The 13658-nt window shown below is 36.6% G+C and overlaps 1 protein-coding gene across 3 annotated transcripts in view; it reads left to right on the forward strand.

The window, feature by feature from the left end:
- OPHN1 (oligophrenin 1) overlaps positions 1-13658 on the forward strand; it is a 507505-nt gene that overhangs the window by 395896 nt on the left and 97951 nt on the right. For all 3 annotated transcript variants that reach the window (XM_032393808.1, XM_032393806.1, XM_032393807.1), the window contains exons 17-18: positions 433-491; positions 1618-1723. In XM_032393808.1, coding sequence (XP_032249699.1) covers positions 433-491; positions 1618-1723 — 165 coding nt within the window. The remainder of the gene's footprint in view (positions 1-432; positions 492-1617; positions 1724-13658) is intronic.

Here is a 13658-nt window from a genome sequence, read left to right on the forward strand (position 1 = left end):
TGGGCCTCAATTTTCTCCTCCATTAAACTGGGATTTGAATAACTGCTCCATCTCACGGATCATTGAAAGGATCAGATGGGAGGACAGATATGAAAGCTCTTTGAAAACTAAGGAACTATCAAACTGCAAGGACTTTATAGCGGCATTCAGAGTGGGTCCACTTTGGAATTTTTCAGTATTGGTTTGTGACTCCTTTCACTTTTGGGAACTAATTAGAGACCCTGCAGGACTAATTGGCTTATACTTTTGCAGGTATTCTATTGAATTACCAGTAAGTAGCATTCTTCTGACAACGTTTCAGGTGAAGAGAGAAATGTATGTAGTCACACTAAGCTATAGGGATTAGAAACAAGCCTTGCTGCCCACAGAACTGAAAATCTAAGACCCGGCTATTCCCTCCCCAAAGGAACTTACAGTCTTCATTAATTTCAGGAATCTTTCTGAACCTGTCATGACCTATAGACTTCACAAAGAGCTGGTCTCGGCTGCCAGTAAGTATTTATGTTACTAGTTAATTGTGTTGTCTTGGCTTCTTAATAATGTTCATAGCAATAAACCTAGAAAAATGTTTGAGAGAAAGTAAGGGGAAAAAACAAAACATATACATAGATTTTTGTCCACTGCCACATGAGAGTATTCTTGCTTGCTGTCTAACTCGAGTGTTATATTACTTTTCATAAATCAATGTAAGTTGAGTAGGTTGGAGACAACTGAGTAACATGAGGATGTGACAGGTGTGAGGGCTTTATTGACTGAATGTGCCTCTTCAATCAGAACAAGAGCATTGGTTCACATAACTAGGGGGCACCAAAATGGTTCCATTATAGTTGCTGTTTTAGATTTTTCTCATAACTTTGCCTTTTCAAATGCTTTTCATTTGTGCTATGAATTATTACTCCTAATCTGTTAGTGCTAGAATCACATTTCCTAGATGATAAAACTGAGGGTGAAAGTGGAGCATTACATGGGAAATACGGCATATAGAATCACCCCAAAACGTGGCAGCTGAAAAAGTATTAAAAGTTTTGGCTGAGGCCGCTATATGAGTATCCCTCCCTATCTCTACATGACCCTTCTGCTCTGTGCTCTCTGTGGTGTGCAGGAAAAAGATTGAGAAGACGACCTCATAATGAATTTTTGTTGAGGCAAGAGACCTTTGATCTTTACTCTGAACTCTCTCAGTGATTTTCACATAAACCCAGAGGTAGCAGTATACCTCCCAGCACCACAAAAAGATGGGTGGGCAAGGGTTTCCCGTGGAAGTTTACATGTGGAACTTTAGGAACAACCTGCTATACCTAGAACTCTGACTTCCTCAGAGATGGTCTTATATTCTCATCTTTCTTTTCTCTCCTTTTTTTTATTTTTCTAGGCCTATTTCTTTGTTTTTATCTCTCTTTTTGTCTTTTCTCTCTCTTTTGGTCTCTGTCTTTCTGTCTCTCTCCGTCTCAATGTCTTTTCTTCTTGATCTCTCTTTGCCTGTTTATCTCTCTGTCTCTTTTCATCTCTCTGTGTTTCTGATTGTGTGTGTGTGTGTGTGTGTGTGAGAGAGAGAGAGAAAGTTTGCTTGATCCAGTTGCCCAAAAGGCAAAACTATTTCTCTTTGTTCTCTCTTAGAGTCTGACAACCTGGATTACCGACTGGGAGCTATTCACTCCCTGGTATATAAGCTACCCGAAAAGAACCGAGAGATGCTGGAACTTCTTATAAGACACTTGGTCAAGTAAGTAACTTCTGGGTTTTCAGGAAGAGTTTCTATTAGAGGACTGGCCCACAGGGTAGCATTGCAGAGAAACTGTTTGTCATCTCCTTAAGTCCCAGCCACCAACTGTTTCATCCTGGACAGGCTGAGTGCTCTATGAAGAAGGTGATTTTGCCTTGGCCCTTGTATATATCCTCCCAGAGTCATCATGCATCTCAGTTGAAGAGTAATACCTGGTAAAATGGGCTGAACACAGGCTTTGCAGTCAGATAAACTTGGTTTTAAATCCCAGCTGTACCACTTACTTAGCTGTATAATCTCTTAGCCTGTTTAGTCATCTGTAAAATGAGAATAGTATTGCCCACCACACAGGACTGTTCTGTGGATTTGAGTGAACACAGATAAAGTGCATAGCACATAGGAGATTCTCAAGAAGTGGGAGTTATTTTGAAGATTGTGGCCAACGTTTTGATTGGGTATGGCAGGCAGGAAAGACAGTATTATAGAGAGTAGGCTTTGTGATGAGCTCCAAGATGGTGCATTTAAGTGGCATGGGTGGTGCTTTCTGGCCAGAGGGTTCAATGTTGTGGATAAAGATGAATTTACTTGACTTGTAAAAGGCCAGCCACTGGCTCTTACGAAGCATTACGGTGCAGCAGAAAGCACTCTGACTACAGGTCAGCAAATCTGGGTTCTGGTGTCAGTTCTGCTACTAGCTTTCTTGACAATCATGGGCAGGTCACTCTTGAGGCTTCTCCTGGTACATTAAAAAGTACAGAAATGAGACAACAAGCTTAGAAAAATTGCAATGCATTTTATATGTGTTTGTTTTTCAAAATAAAGTTGGGGCGCCTGGGTGGCTCAGTCGGTTAAGCGGCTGCCTTCGGCTCAGGTCATGATCCCAGAGTCCTGGGATCGAGTCCCGCATCGGGCTCCCTGCTCTGCGGGGAGCCTGCTTCTCCCTCTCCCTCTGCCTGCTTCTCTGCCTACTTGTGTTCTCTATCTGTCAAATAAATAAATAAAATCTTAAAAAAAAAAAAAAAAATAAAGCTATCATCACACTCGCAAAAATGCAGTAATCATACATTTTTAACCTCATTTGGAAAAGATCTCAAATACCTAAACTTGAAGCCCTTAGTGAAGGTGAGGCTCCAGGCTAAATGGCCCTCTTGGTCTCCCCCTGTGATAAATTCTGCATCTCTGGATCTCAGGTTTCCCTGTGACATAATGAGATATCACCAAGATTCAGTGCAGCTCTGACATTCTATGTTTTTCTTATACTTTTATAACAAATGAGCATTATAGACACTAATATAGATAAATAGGCAGAATTAACAAGAGGATGCCTTTTATATTTATTGCCAATATTTGTAATTTGGGCTAATTGAGGGCATTAAGAGGCAGTTCCTTCCCAAAAAGTTGTTTGTGATAATCTCAATGAAAGTATAACAATCAGCACATAAATCATTTGCATATTAATTTGAAGTTGCCCTGGGGGAAAGAGAAATTGGGTTCAAGTTCCACATTACCACTGATTTTCTGTGTGAACTAAAGAAAGTCCCTCCCACTCTCTGGGCCTCCATTTATTCATCTATAATATGAGGGGACTGAACTAGCTAATCTGAAATAGTTATTCCTGCTCTGATTTTCTAAGATTCTTAGTATGTGACAGAAGCCAAGGACTGAGCTAATCCTGCTAGCAGTTAGTGAGAAGCACCTGCTTCCATCTACCCAAAGGCTGGCTACTGCCTTACTTCAAGAATCTTGGTCCTCAAAAAGCCTAGAACAAAAGGAGCAAAAGACACAAACACACAAGACACAGAAATAGATAAACAAATACTCTTAAATATATGAAAAACTGCTCATTTCCTCAAAGAAGAAAATGCAAATTAAATCTGCACTGAGATACCATTTATTGGCAAAACCAATGCATGACCACATTCTCTGTTGATGAGACTTTGGGGCAAATAAATACTCTACTACACTGCTGGTATTAATGCAATAGAAAACTAGAGGAGGAGAATTTGACAAGATCTATCAAGTCTGCATATTCACTTACCCTGTGCCTAGAAATTCTACTTTTAGACATATACCCTGAAGACACACCTCCACAAGTACCAAACAACATATGCACAAGGTTAAACACTGCAGCACAATTTTTTAGTACCAAAAGGTTGGAAATACAAAAGTATCCAACAATAGGGGACTAGTTGAGTAAATAATGGTATATTCAAACAATGTAGTATTATACAGTCAAAAAAGAATTAGGAAAATATCTACAAACTTTTTTGGTAGTGATTTCTAGAATGCATTACGAATTTCAGGGTGTATAACAGAGAACAACAGCAAAAATAAAAACAAAAAACTCAAAGTTAAAAACAAGGTATATGAGTATGCTACCCTTTTTATAAGAACAAAAGAGGGAAATAAGGATATATAAGAATATTAAACACATATTTTCTTACTTTTGTCAAATTAAGCACACAATAAGAAAATTAAAAACTAATGACTCAAAAAGTTAAACCAAATGACCCAGCAATTCTACTCTTAGGTATATAATAAGGAGAAATGAGAACATATGTTCATTCAAAAACATATACACAAATATCCACAGGACCATTATTCATAGTTGCCCAAAGGTGGAAACAACTCAAATGACCAGCAACCGATAAATAAAAAAATAAAATGTGGTATAAATACACAATGAGTTATTATTCAGTGAGAAAAGAAATGAAGCCCTGGGGCACCTGGGTGGCTCAGTCGGGTAAGCATGTGCCTTCGGTTGAGGTCATAATCCCAGTGTCCTGGGATCCAGTCCCTCCTCTGGTTCCCTGTTCAGTAGGGAATCTGCTTCTCCCTCTCCCTCTACCCCTCTCCCCACTCATGCTCTCTCCCTGTGTTCCTCCTCTTGCTTATGCTCTCTCGCTAGTGCTGTCTCTCTCAAATAAATAAAATCTTAAAAAAAAGAAATGAAGCACTGACACATGCTACAACAAGGATGAACTTTGAAAATATTATGCTAAGTAAAAGAAGCCAGACACAAAATACCACATATTATATGACTCCATTTATATAAAATGTTCAGAATAGACAAATCTATAAAGACCGAAAGTAGATTAGTGGTTGCCTAGGGCTGGGATGTGGGGACATGGGAGGAAATGGGGAGTGATTACTATGGGGTTTCTTTTTGGAGTGGTGAAAATACCCTGAAATTAGATAGTGATGATGGTTACACAACTCTGTGAATATACTAAAACAATTGAAAAAACATTAAAAGGGTGAATTGTATGTGAAATGTATTTCAATAAAGCTGTTATAAAAACAAACTAATAAGTATGGTAAAGGAAACCATCAACAAAACAAAAAGGGAACCTATCAAATGGAAGAAGATATTAATCCGATAAGAAGTTAATATCCAAAATACATAAATCATACAATCTAACACCAAAAATTCCCAAACCATCTGATTTAAAAATGGGTAAAAGATATGAATAGACATTTTTCCAATTTCCAAAGAATACATACAGATGGCTAACAGACACATGAAAAGATGCTCAACATCACTTAGTTTCAGGGAAATACAAATCAAAACCATAATCAGATATCACCTGCCAAATGTCTAGTATCAAAAAGACAAGAAATAACAAGTGTTGGTGAGGATGTGGGGAGAAAGGAACCCTCATGCATTGTTGGTAGGAATGTAAATTGGTGCAACCACTGTGGAAAACAGTATGGAGGTTCCTCAAAATATTAAAAAATAGAATTACCATATGATCCAGTAATTCCACTACTGGATTTACCCAGGCAATATGAATACACTGACTCAGAAAGATATATACACCCCTATGTTTATTGCAGCATTATTTACAATATTATTTACAATAGCCAAGATAATGAAGCAACCCAAGTGCCCATACATAGATGAACAGATAAAGAAGATGTGATAATAATGCATATATTATATATAATAATGCATATATTATATATAATATATATATTATATATAATGGATATATAAAATATATATAATGGATGTGTGTATGTGTGAAATAAATCAGACAGAGAAAGACAAATACTATGGAACCTAAAAAACAAAACAAACAAAAACAAATAAAACAGACTCTTAAATTCAGAGAACAAACTGGTGTTTGTCAGAGAGGAGGTGGGGGGGATGGATGAAGGGGATTAAGAAGTACAAATATCCAAAAGACAAAAAAAAAAAACCTAATGAAAATGATTACTAAAGGGGGTAGTTGGTGAATAGGGTAGAAGGGATAAAGATGAGAGCCACATTCCTCTAAATCCACCTCCTTGTATGGTTTTGACTTTTGAACCATACTTATGTTTTATATATCCAAAAAGTAAAATTCAATCAAGGATATAAGCCCCGAGACTGAAGATAAAAAAGTAAATGAGGGACGCCTGGGTAACTAAGTCATTTAAGCCTCTGCCTTTGGTTCAGGTCATGATCTCCAGGTCCTGGGATAAAGCCCCGCATCAGGCTCCCTCCCTGCTCTGGGGGAGTCAGCTTGTCCCTCTCTTTCTGCCCCTCCCCCTGCTCATGTGCTCTCTCTCTCTCTCTCTCAAATAAATAAATATTTTAAAAAAGCAAATGAGTCTAAATGTTTATCAAATTGATAACATAGTCCCATAAAGGAAATAGCTATTGCAAATAATTTATAAACACAGTCCTCTGACTCATCCTTATTGAGATAATATTTTAAAAACAGGAAAAGCTACAAAAAAGTAGTAAGCATCACCCAGTAGGTTTAGTAATAGTAATAATATTATAATTAAATTTGAAACTATTTTATATTTATATATCACAAGGATAAAGAAAAAAGTAAATATATTAGTATTATCAGACGACAAGATTTATGTTGTAAGAAAAAGAGATAAGGATATAAAATGTAAGATATAAAGAAAAAATCTATAATGGTAAAGTTGAATTTAGAAAGCCAATATGAACTCATGATTTATTTTTTTTTATATTTTTTTCTTTTTTTAAGATTTTATTTATTTTATTTGACAGAGAGAGACAGCGAGAGAGGGAACACAAGCAGGGGGAGTGGGAGAGGGAGAAGCAGGCTCCCCACTGAGCAGGGAGCCTGATGTGGGGCTTGATCCCAGGACCCTGGGATCATGACCTGAGCCAAAGACAGACGCTTAACCGACTGAGCCACCCAGGCGCCCCTGAACTCATGATTTAAAAATGAAGCAACAATGGATCTAGAGTGTATTATGCTAAGCCGAATAAGTCAGTCCGAGAAAAACAAATACTGTATGATTTCATTCATTTGTGGAATTTAAGAAACAAAACTGATGAACGTAGGGGAAGGGAAGGAAAAATAAATAAAATAAATAAGGTAAAAATAGGGAGACAAACCATAAAAGACTCTTAAAACCCTCAAACTGAGGGTTGCTGGAGGGGAGGTAGGTGGGGGGATGGGGTAATTGGATGATGGGCATTAAGGAGGGCACTTGATGTAATGAGCACTGGGTGTTATATGCAACAGATGAATCACTAAATTCTACCCCGAAATTAATGATATGCTAACTAACTTGAATTTAAATAAAATAAAACCAAAAACAACCCCAACAAAACAACAAAACTTCTATTCATTGAACCAGTCTTGAAGTGATTCTACCCCCCAAAAGAAGCAATGAACGTACATAATGCCAAGATCTTTGTTTCTAAATAACATTCACTTCTTAGAGAAATGGCTGATTACAGGTCTGAGGCAAGGAAAATACCAGGTGAACCTAGGATAAAGTGTACCTTTGTGAGCAAATAAGAGCTCAAGTACTAATACAGTCATGTCACGAGGACACAGGAACCTGCTTGAAAAGGCTGACACTGATTGCATTTGGAGTCAAGATAAACATCAAAACCAAAAATACTGTATTTGAGTATAACTCTTTGAATAAATAAAAATTTATGGGAGATAAGTAGAATAAGGAAAGCTCTTCCTTACAGAAGAATGCCAGCTAATAGATGTGGGAGAAATAATAGGATTAGACAAACCAGTAGTTTATAACCTCAGTACCCTGTTTCAAGCCTGTATCAAAACCATTGGGTAAAAGATTGTTCAGGAATAAGATATTCACATAATTTCAATGTATCACCCACAGATTACTTACTAATTACAAATGAAAAAAATGTATCTTTACAATCAAGCTATCTGGCAAACACCACCATTAATTGATCAAACTTAGCATCACTAATAATAATACAAACTGGCCTTATGTGCCTCTTGATAGGATACAGAAAGAATTACACAATATAACTTAAATAATTTTGCCAAAAAGGTTTAACCTGAATCAAATTAAACCTTTCCAGTTTACAAAAAAATAGAGGGTATAGAAAAATACAGACTACTTGACATTCTATTAAGAAACTAGCTTGGACTTTTCCCTGGCCTGGGAAACAGAGGTAGGGGTACTGTTCTACATTAAGAGACTAAAGAAACATAAACAAATACAGTGCATGAACTCTGGATCTAGGTTTGAAAAAGCCCAACTATAAATTTTTTTTTTTGCATGACATTTGAGAAAATCTGAATATGGACCACTAATTGGATGATGTGGCACTGTAAATTTTCTTGGGTATGAAAATGTTTTGTGATTTTGTAGAACATCATGCTTTTTCTTTTTTTTTTTCCTTTTTAAATTTTTATTTAACTTCCAGACAGTTAACAAATAGTATAATCTTAGTTTCAGTGCTAGAACGTAGTGATTCATCACTTCCATGCAATGACCAGTGCTCATCACAAGTGCCCTCCTTAAATCCATCCCCCACCCACCTCCCCTACGGTAACCCTCAGCTTGTTCTCTGTAGTTAAGACTCTATTTCCTGATTTGCTTCTCTTTTTTTCCCCTATGTTCATTTGTTTTGTTTCTTAAATTCCACATTTGAATGAAATCATATGGTATTTGTCTTTCTCTGACTGATTTATTTCCCTTAGCATAACACAGTCTAGCTCTATCCACATTACAAATGGCAAGATTTCATTCTTTTTGATGGCTGAGTAATATTCCATTGTATTTATAGACCACATCTTCTTTATCCATTCATCAGTCGATGGACATTTGGGCTCTTTCTATAATTTGGCCATTGTTCATAATGCTGCTATAAACATTGGGGTGCATGTATTCCTTTGGATCAATATTTTTTGTATCCTTTGAGTAAATACCTACTAATACAATTGCTGGGTTGTAGGGCAGTTCTATTTTTAATGTTTTGAGGAGTGTCCATACTGTATTCCAGACTGGCTGGACCAGGTTGCATTCCCACCAACAGTGTAAGAGGTTCCCCTTTCTCTGCATCCTCACCAACACCTGTTGTTTCCTGTGCTGTTAATTTTAGCCATTCTGACAGGTGTGAGGTGATATCTCATTCTAGTTTAGATTTGTATTACCCTCATGCTGAGTGATGTTGAGCATCTTTTCGTGTGTCTGTTGACCATCTGGTTATCTTCTTTGAAAAAATGTCCATTCATGTCTTCTGCCCATTTTTTTTTTAACGATTATTTGTTTTTTGGGTGTTCAGTTTTATAAGATCTTTATAGATTTTGGATACTAACCCTTTATCAGATATGTCATTTGCTAATATTTTTTCCCATTCTGAAGGTTGCCTTTTAGTTTTGTTGATTGTTTCCTTCACTGTGCAGAAGCTTTTTATCTTGATGAAGTCCAGTAGTTCGTTTTTGCTGTTTTCCCCTTGCCTCTAGAGACATATCTAGTAACAAGTTGCTACAGCTGATATAAAAGAGGTTACTGCCTGTGTTCTCCTCTAGGATTTTGATGGTTTCCTGTCTCACATTTACATCTTTCATCCATTTTGAATTTACAAAAGTGGCCCAGTTTGTTTCCAACAAACTGAGGGTTCTAGAGGGGAGGGGTATGGGAGGATGGGTTAGCCTGGTGATGGGTATTAAAGAGGGCACATACTGCATGGAGCACTGGGTGTTGTACGCAAACAATGAATCATGGAACACTACATCAAAAACTAATGATGAAATGTATGGTGATTAACATAACATAATAAAAATAAATAAATAAAGCTAACTCCAAAAAAAAAAGAAAAGAACATGTTTACTGATAATTGTGTTTCCTTAGTAAAGAGTTTAAGATGGAAAAAAAAAAGAAAGTGGTCCAGTTTCATTCTTTTGCATGTTGCTGTCCACTGTTCCCAACACCATTTGTTGAAGAGACTGTCTTCCTTCTCTAAGATACTCTTTCCTGCTTTGTTGAAGATTGGTTGACAGTATAGTTAGGGGTCCATTTAACGATTCTCTGTTGTGTTCCACTGATTTATGTGTCTGTTTTTGTGCTAAAACCATACCGTCTTGATCACTTCAGCTTTGTAATATAACTTGAAGTCCAGAATTGTGATGCCTCCAGCTTTGCTTTTCTTTTTCAAGCTTGCTTTGCTATTTGGGGTCTTTTGTGGTTCCATACAAATTTTAGGATTATCTCTTCTAGCTCTGTGGAAAATGCTGGAGGTATTTGATAGGGATTGCATTAAATGTGTAGATTGCTTTGGGTAGCATAGACATTTTAACAGTATTTTGTTCTTCCAATCCATGAGCATGGGATGTTTTTCCATTCCTTTGTGTCATCTTCAGTTTCTTTCATAAATATTCTGTTCTTTTTGGAGTATGGATCTTTTACCACTTTGGTTAGGTTTATTCCTAGGTATCTTATGGTTTTTGGTATAATTTTAAATGGGATCAATTATTTGATTTCTCTTTCTGCAGCTTCTTTAAAATTCTAGAGATTTCTGTACATTAATTTTGCATCCTGTGACTACTGAATTTGTGTTTCAGTTCTGGCAATTTTTTGGTGGAGTCTTTCAGGTTTTCTACAGAGCATCATGTCGTCAGTGAATATTGAAAGTTTCACTTCTTCACTGCTGATTTAGATGCCTTTATTTCTTTTTTTGTCTGATTGCTAATGCTAGGGCTTCCAGGACTATGTTAAATAACAGTAGTGAGATTGGATATCCCTGTCTTGTTCCTGACCATAGAGGAAAAGCTGTCAGTTTTTCCCCATTGAGGGTGATATTTGTGTGGGTCTTTCATATGTGACCTTATGATGTTGAGATATGTTCCCTCTATTCCTACTTTGTTGAGGGTTTTATCAAGAATGGATGCTGTAACTTGTCAAATACTTTTTCTGCTTCTATTGAGAGAATCATATGGTTCTTATTCTTTCTTTTATTAATGTGTTCTGTCACATTGATTGATTTGCAAATATTGAACCACCCCTGAAGCCCAGAAATAAATCCCACTTGGTCCTGGTGAATAATCCTTTTAAGGTACTGTTGGAGTCAATTAGCTACTATCTTCTAAGAGTTTTTGCATCAATGTTTATCAAGGATATTGGTCTGCAATTCTTTTTATGGCGTCTTTGTCTGTTTTGGAATCAAGGTAATGCTGGCCTCGTAGAATGGGTTTGGAAGTTTTCCTTCCATTTCTGTTTTTTGGAACAGTGTGAGAAGAATAGGTATTTACTGTTTAAATGTTTGGTAGAATTCTCCTGGGAGCTGTCTGGCCCTGGACTTTTATTTCTTGGGAGATTTTTGATTACTGATTCCATTTCATTGTGGGTTATCAGTCTGTTAAAGTTTTCTATTACTTCCTATTTCAGTTTTGGTGAAATATGTTTATATGTTTCTAGGAATTTATCCATTTCTTCCAGATAGCCCAATTTGTTGGCATATACTTTTTCATATTCTCTTATAGTTGTATTTCTTTGGTGTTGGTTGTGATCTCTCCTCTGTCATTCATGATTTTATTTATTTGGGTTCCTTTTCTTTTCTTTTTTTTATTTTACTTTTACTTTAAAATTTTTATTTAAATTCAATTAGCCAACATATATTGTATCATTAGTTTCAGATGTAGAGTTCAGTAATTAATCAGTTGCATATAACACCCAGTGCTCATCACATCAGGTGCCCTCCTTAATGCCTGTCACCCAGTTACCCCATCCCCCCACCCACCTTCCCTCCAGCACCCTTCAGTTTCTTTTTTTTTAACCCTCAGTTTCTTTCCCATAGTTATATCTAGGGGTTTGTCAATTAAAAAAAAATTATTTTATTTAAATTCAATTTAATTAACATATAGTGTATTATTATTAGTTTCAGGGGTAGAATTGAGTGATTTGTCAGTGTCATATAACACAGACACCTCATTACATCAACTGCCCTCCTTAATGCTGATCATCCAGTTACCCCATCCCCCTCACCCACCTCCCCTCCAGCAACCCTTAATTTGTTTCCTATACTTAAGAGTCTCTTATGATTTGTCTCCCTGTCTATTTCATCCTATTTTATTTTTCCTTCCCTTCCCATAATTCATCTGTTTTGTTTCTTAAATTCCACATACGAGTGAAATCATCTGATATTTGTCTTTCTCTGACTGACTTATTTCACTTAGCATAATACCCTCTAGTTCCATCCATATTGCTGCAAATGGCAAGATTTCATTCTTTTTCATGGCTAAGTAATATTCCATTGTATATATATACCACTTCTTTAACCATTCATCTGTCGATGGACATTAGGACTCTTTCCATATTTTGACTATTGTGGACATTGGTGCTATAAACATTGGGGTGCATGTGCCCATTTGAATAACTATGTTTGTATCCTTTGGATACATACCTAGTAGTACAATTGCTGGGTTATAGGGTAGCTCTATTTTTAATTTTTGAGGAACCTCTATACTGTTTTCCTGAGTGGCTGTACCAGTTTATATTCCCACCAACAGTGTAAGGGGGTTCCCCTTTCTCTGCATCCTTGCCAACATCTGTTGTTTCCTGGGTTGTTATTTTAGGCATTTTGACTGGTGTGATTTGGTATCTCATTGTATTGATTTGTATTTCCCTGATACTGAGTGATGTTGAGCATTTTTTCATGTGTGCCTTGGCTATTTGTATGTCTTCTTTGGAGAAATATCTGTTTTTGTCCTGCCCATTTCTTGACTGGATTTTTTGTTTTTTGGGTGTTGAGTTTGAAAAGTTCTTTATACATTTTGGATACTAGCCAATTTTCTGATAAGACATTTGCAAATATCTTCTCCCTTTCCATAAGTTGCCTCTTAATTTTGTCAACTGTTTCCTTTGCTGTGCAAAAGCTTTTTATCTTGATGAAGTCCCAGTAGTTCATTTTTGCTTTTATTTCCCTTGCTTTTGAATACGTGTCTAGCAAGAAGTTGATGTGGCCGAGATCAAAGAGGTTGCTGCCAGTGTTCTCTTCAGGATTTTGATGGATTCCTGTCTCACATTTAGGTCTTTCATCCATTTTGAGTTTGTTTTCATGTATGGTGTAAGAAAGTGATCCAGTTTCATTCTTCTGTATATAGCTGTCCAATTTTCCCAACACCATTTGTTAAAGAGGCTGTCTTTTTTCCTTTGGATATTCTTTCCTGATTTGTCAAAGATTAGTTGACCATAGAGTTGAGGGTCCATTTCTCAGTTCTGTATTCTGTTCCATTGATCTCTGTGTCTGTTTTTGTGCCAGTACCATACTGTCTTGATGATTACAGCTTTGTAATAGAGCTTGACATCCTGCATTGTGGTGCCGCCAGCTTTGGTTTTCTTTTTCCACATTCCTCTGGCTGTTCTGGGTCTTTTCTGGTTCCATACAAATTTTAGGATTGTTTGTTCCTGCTCTGTGAAAAATGTTGATGGTATTTTGATAGGGATAGTATTGAATGTGTACATTGCTTTGGGTAGTATAGACATTTTAACTATATTTGTTCTTCCAATCCATGAGCATGGAATATTTTTCCATTTCTTTTTGTCTTCCTGAATTTCTTTCATAAGTGTTCTGTAGTTTTCATAGTAGAAATCCTTTATCTCTTTGCTTAGGTTTATTCCTAGGTATCTTATGGTTTTTGGTGCAATTGTAAGTGGGATCAATTCCTTGATTTCTCTTTCTTCTGCCCTATTG

The sequence above is a fragment of the Phoca vitulina genome, unplaced genomic scaffold (genome assembly GCF_004348235.1).
Source record: "Phoca vitulina isolate PV1807 unplaced genomic scaffold, GSC_HSeal_1.0 scaffold77, whole genome shotgun sequence".
Taxonomy (NCBI): domain Eukaryota; kingdom Metazoa; phylum Chordata; class Mammalia; order Carnivora; family Phocidae; genus Phoca; species Phoca vitulina.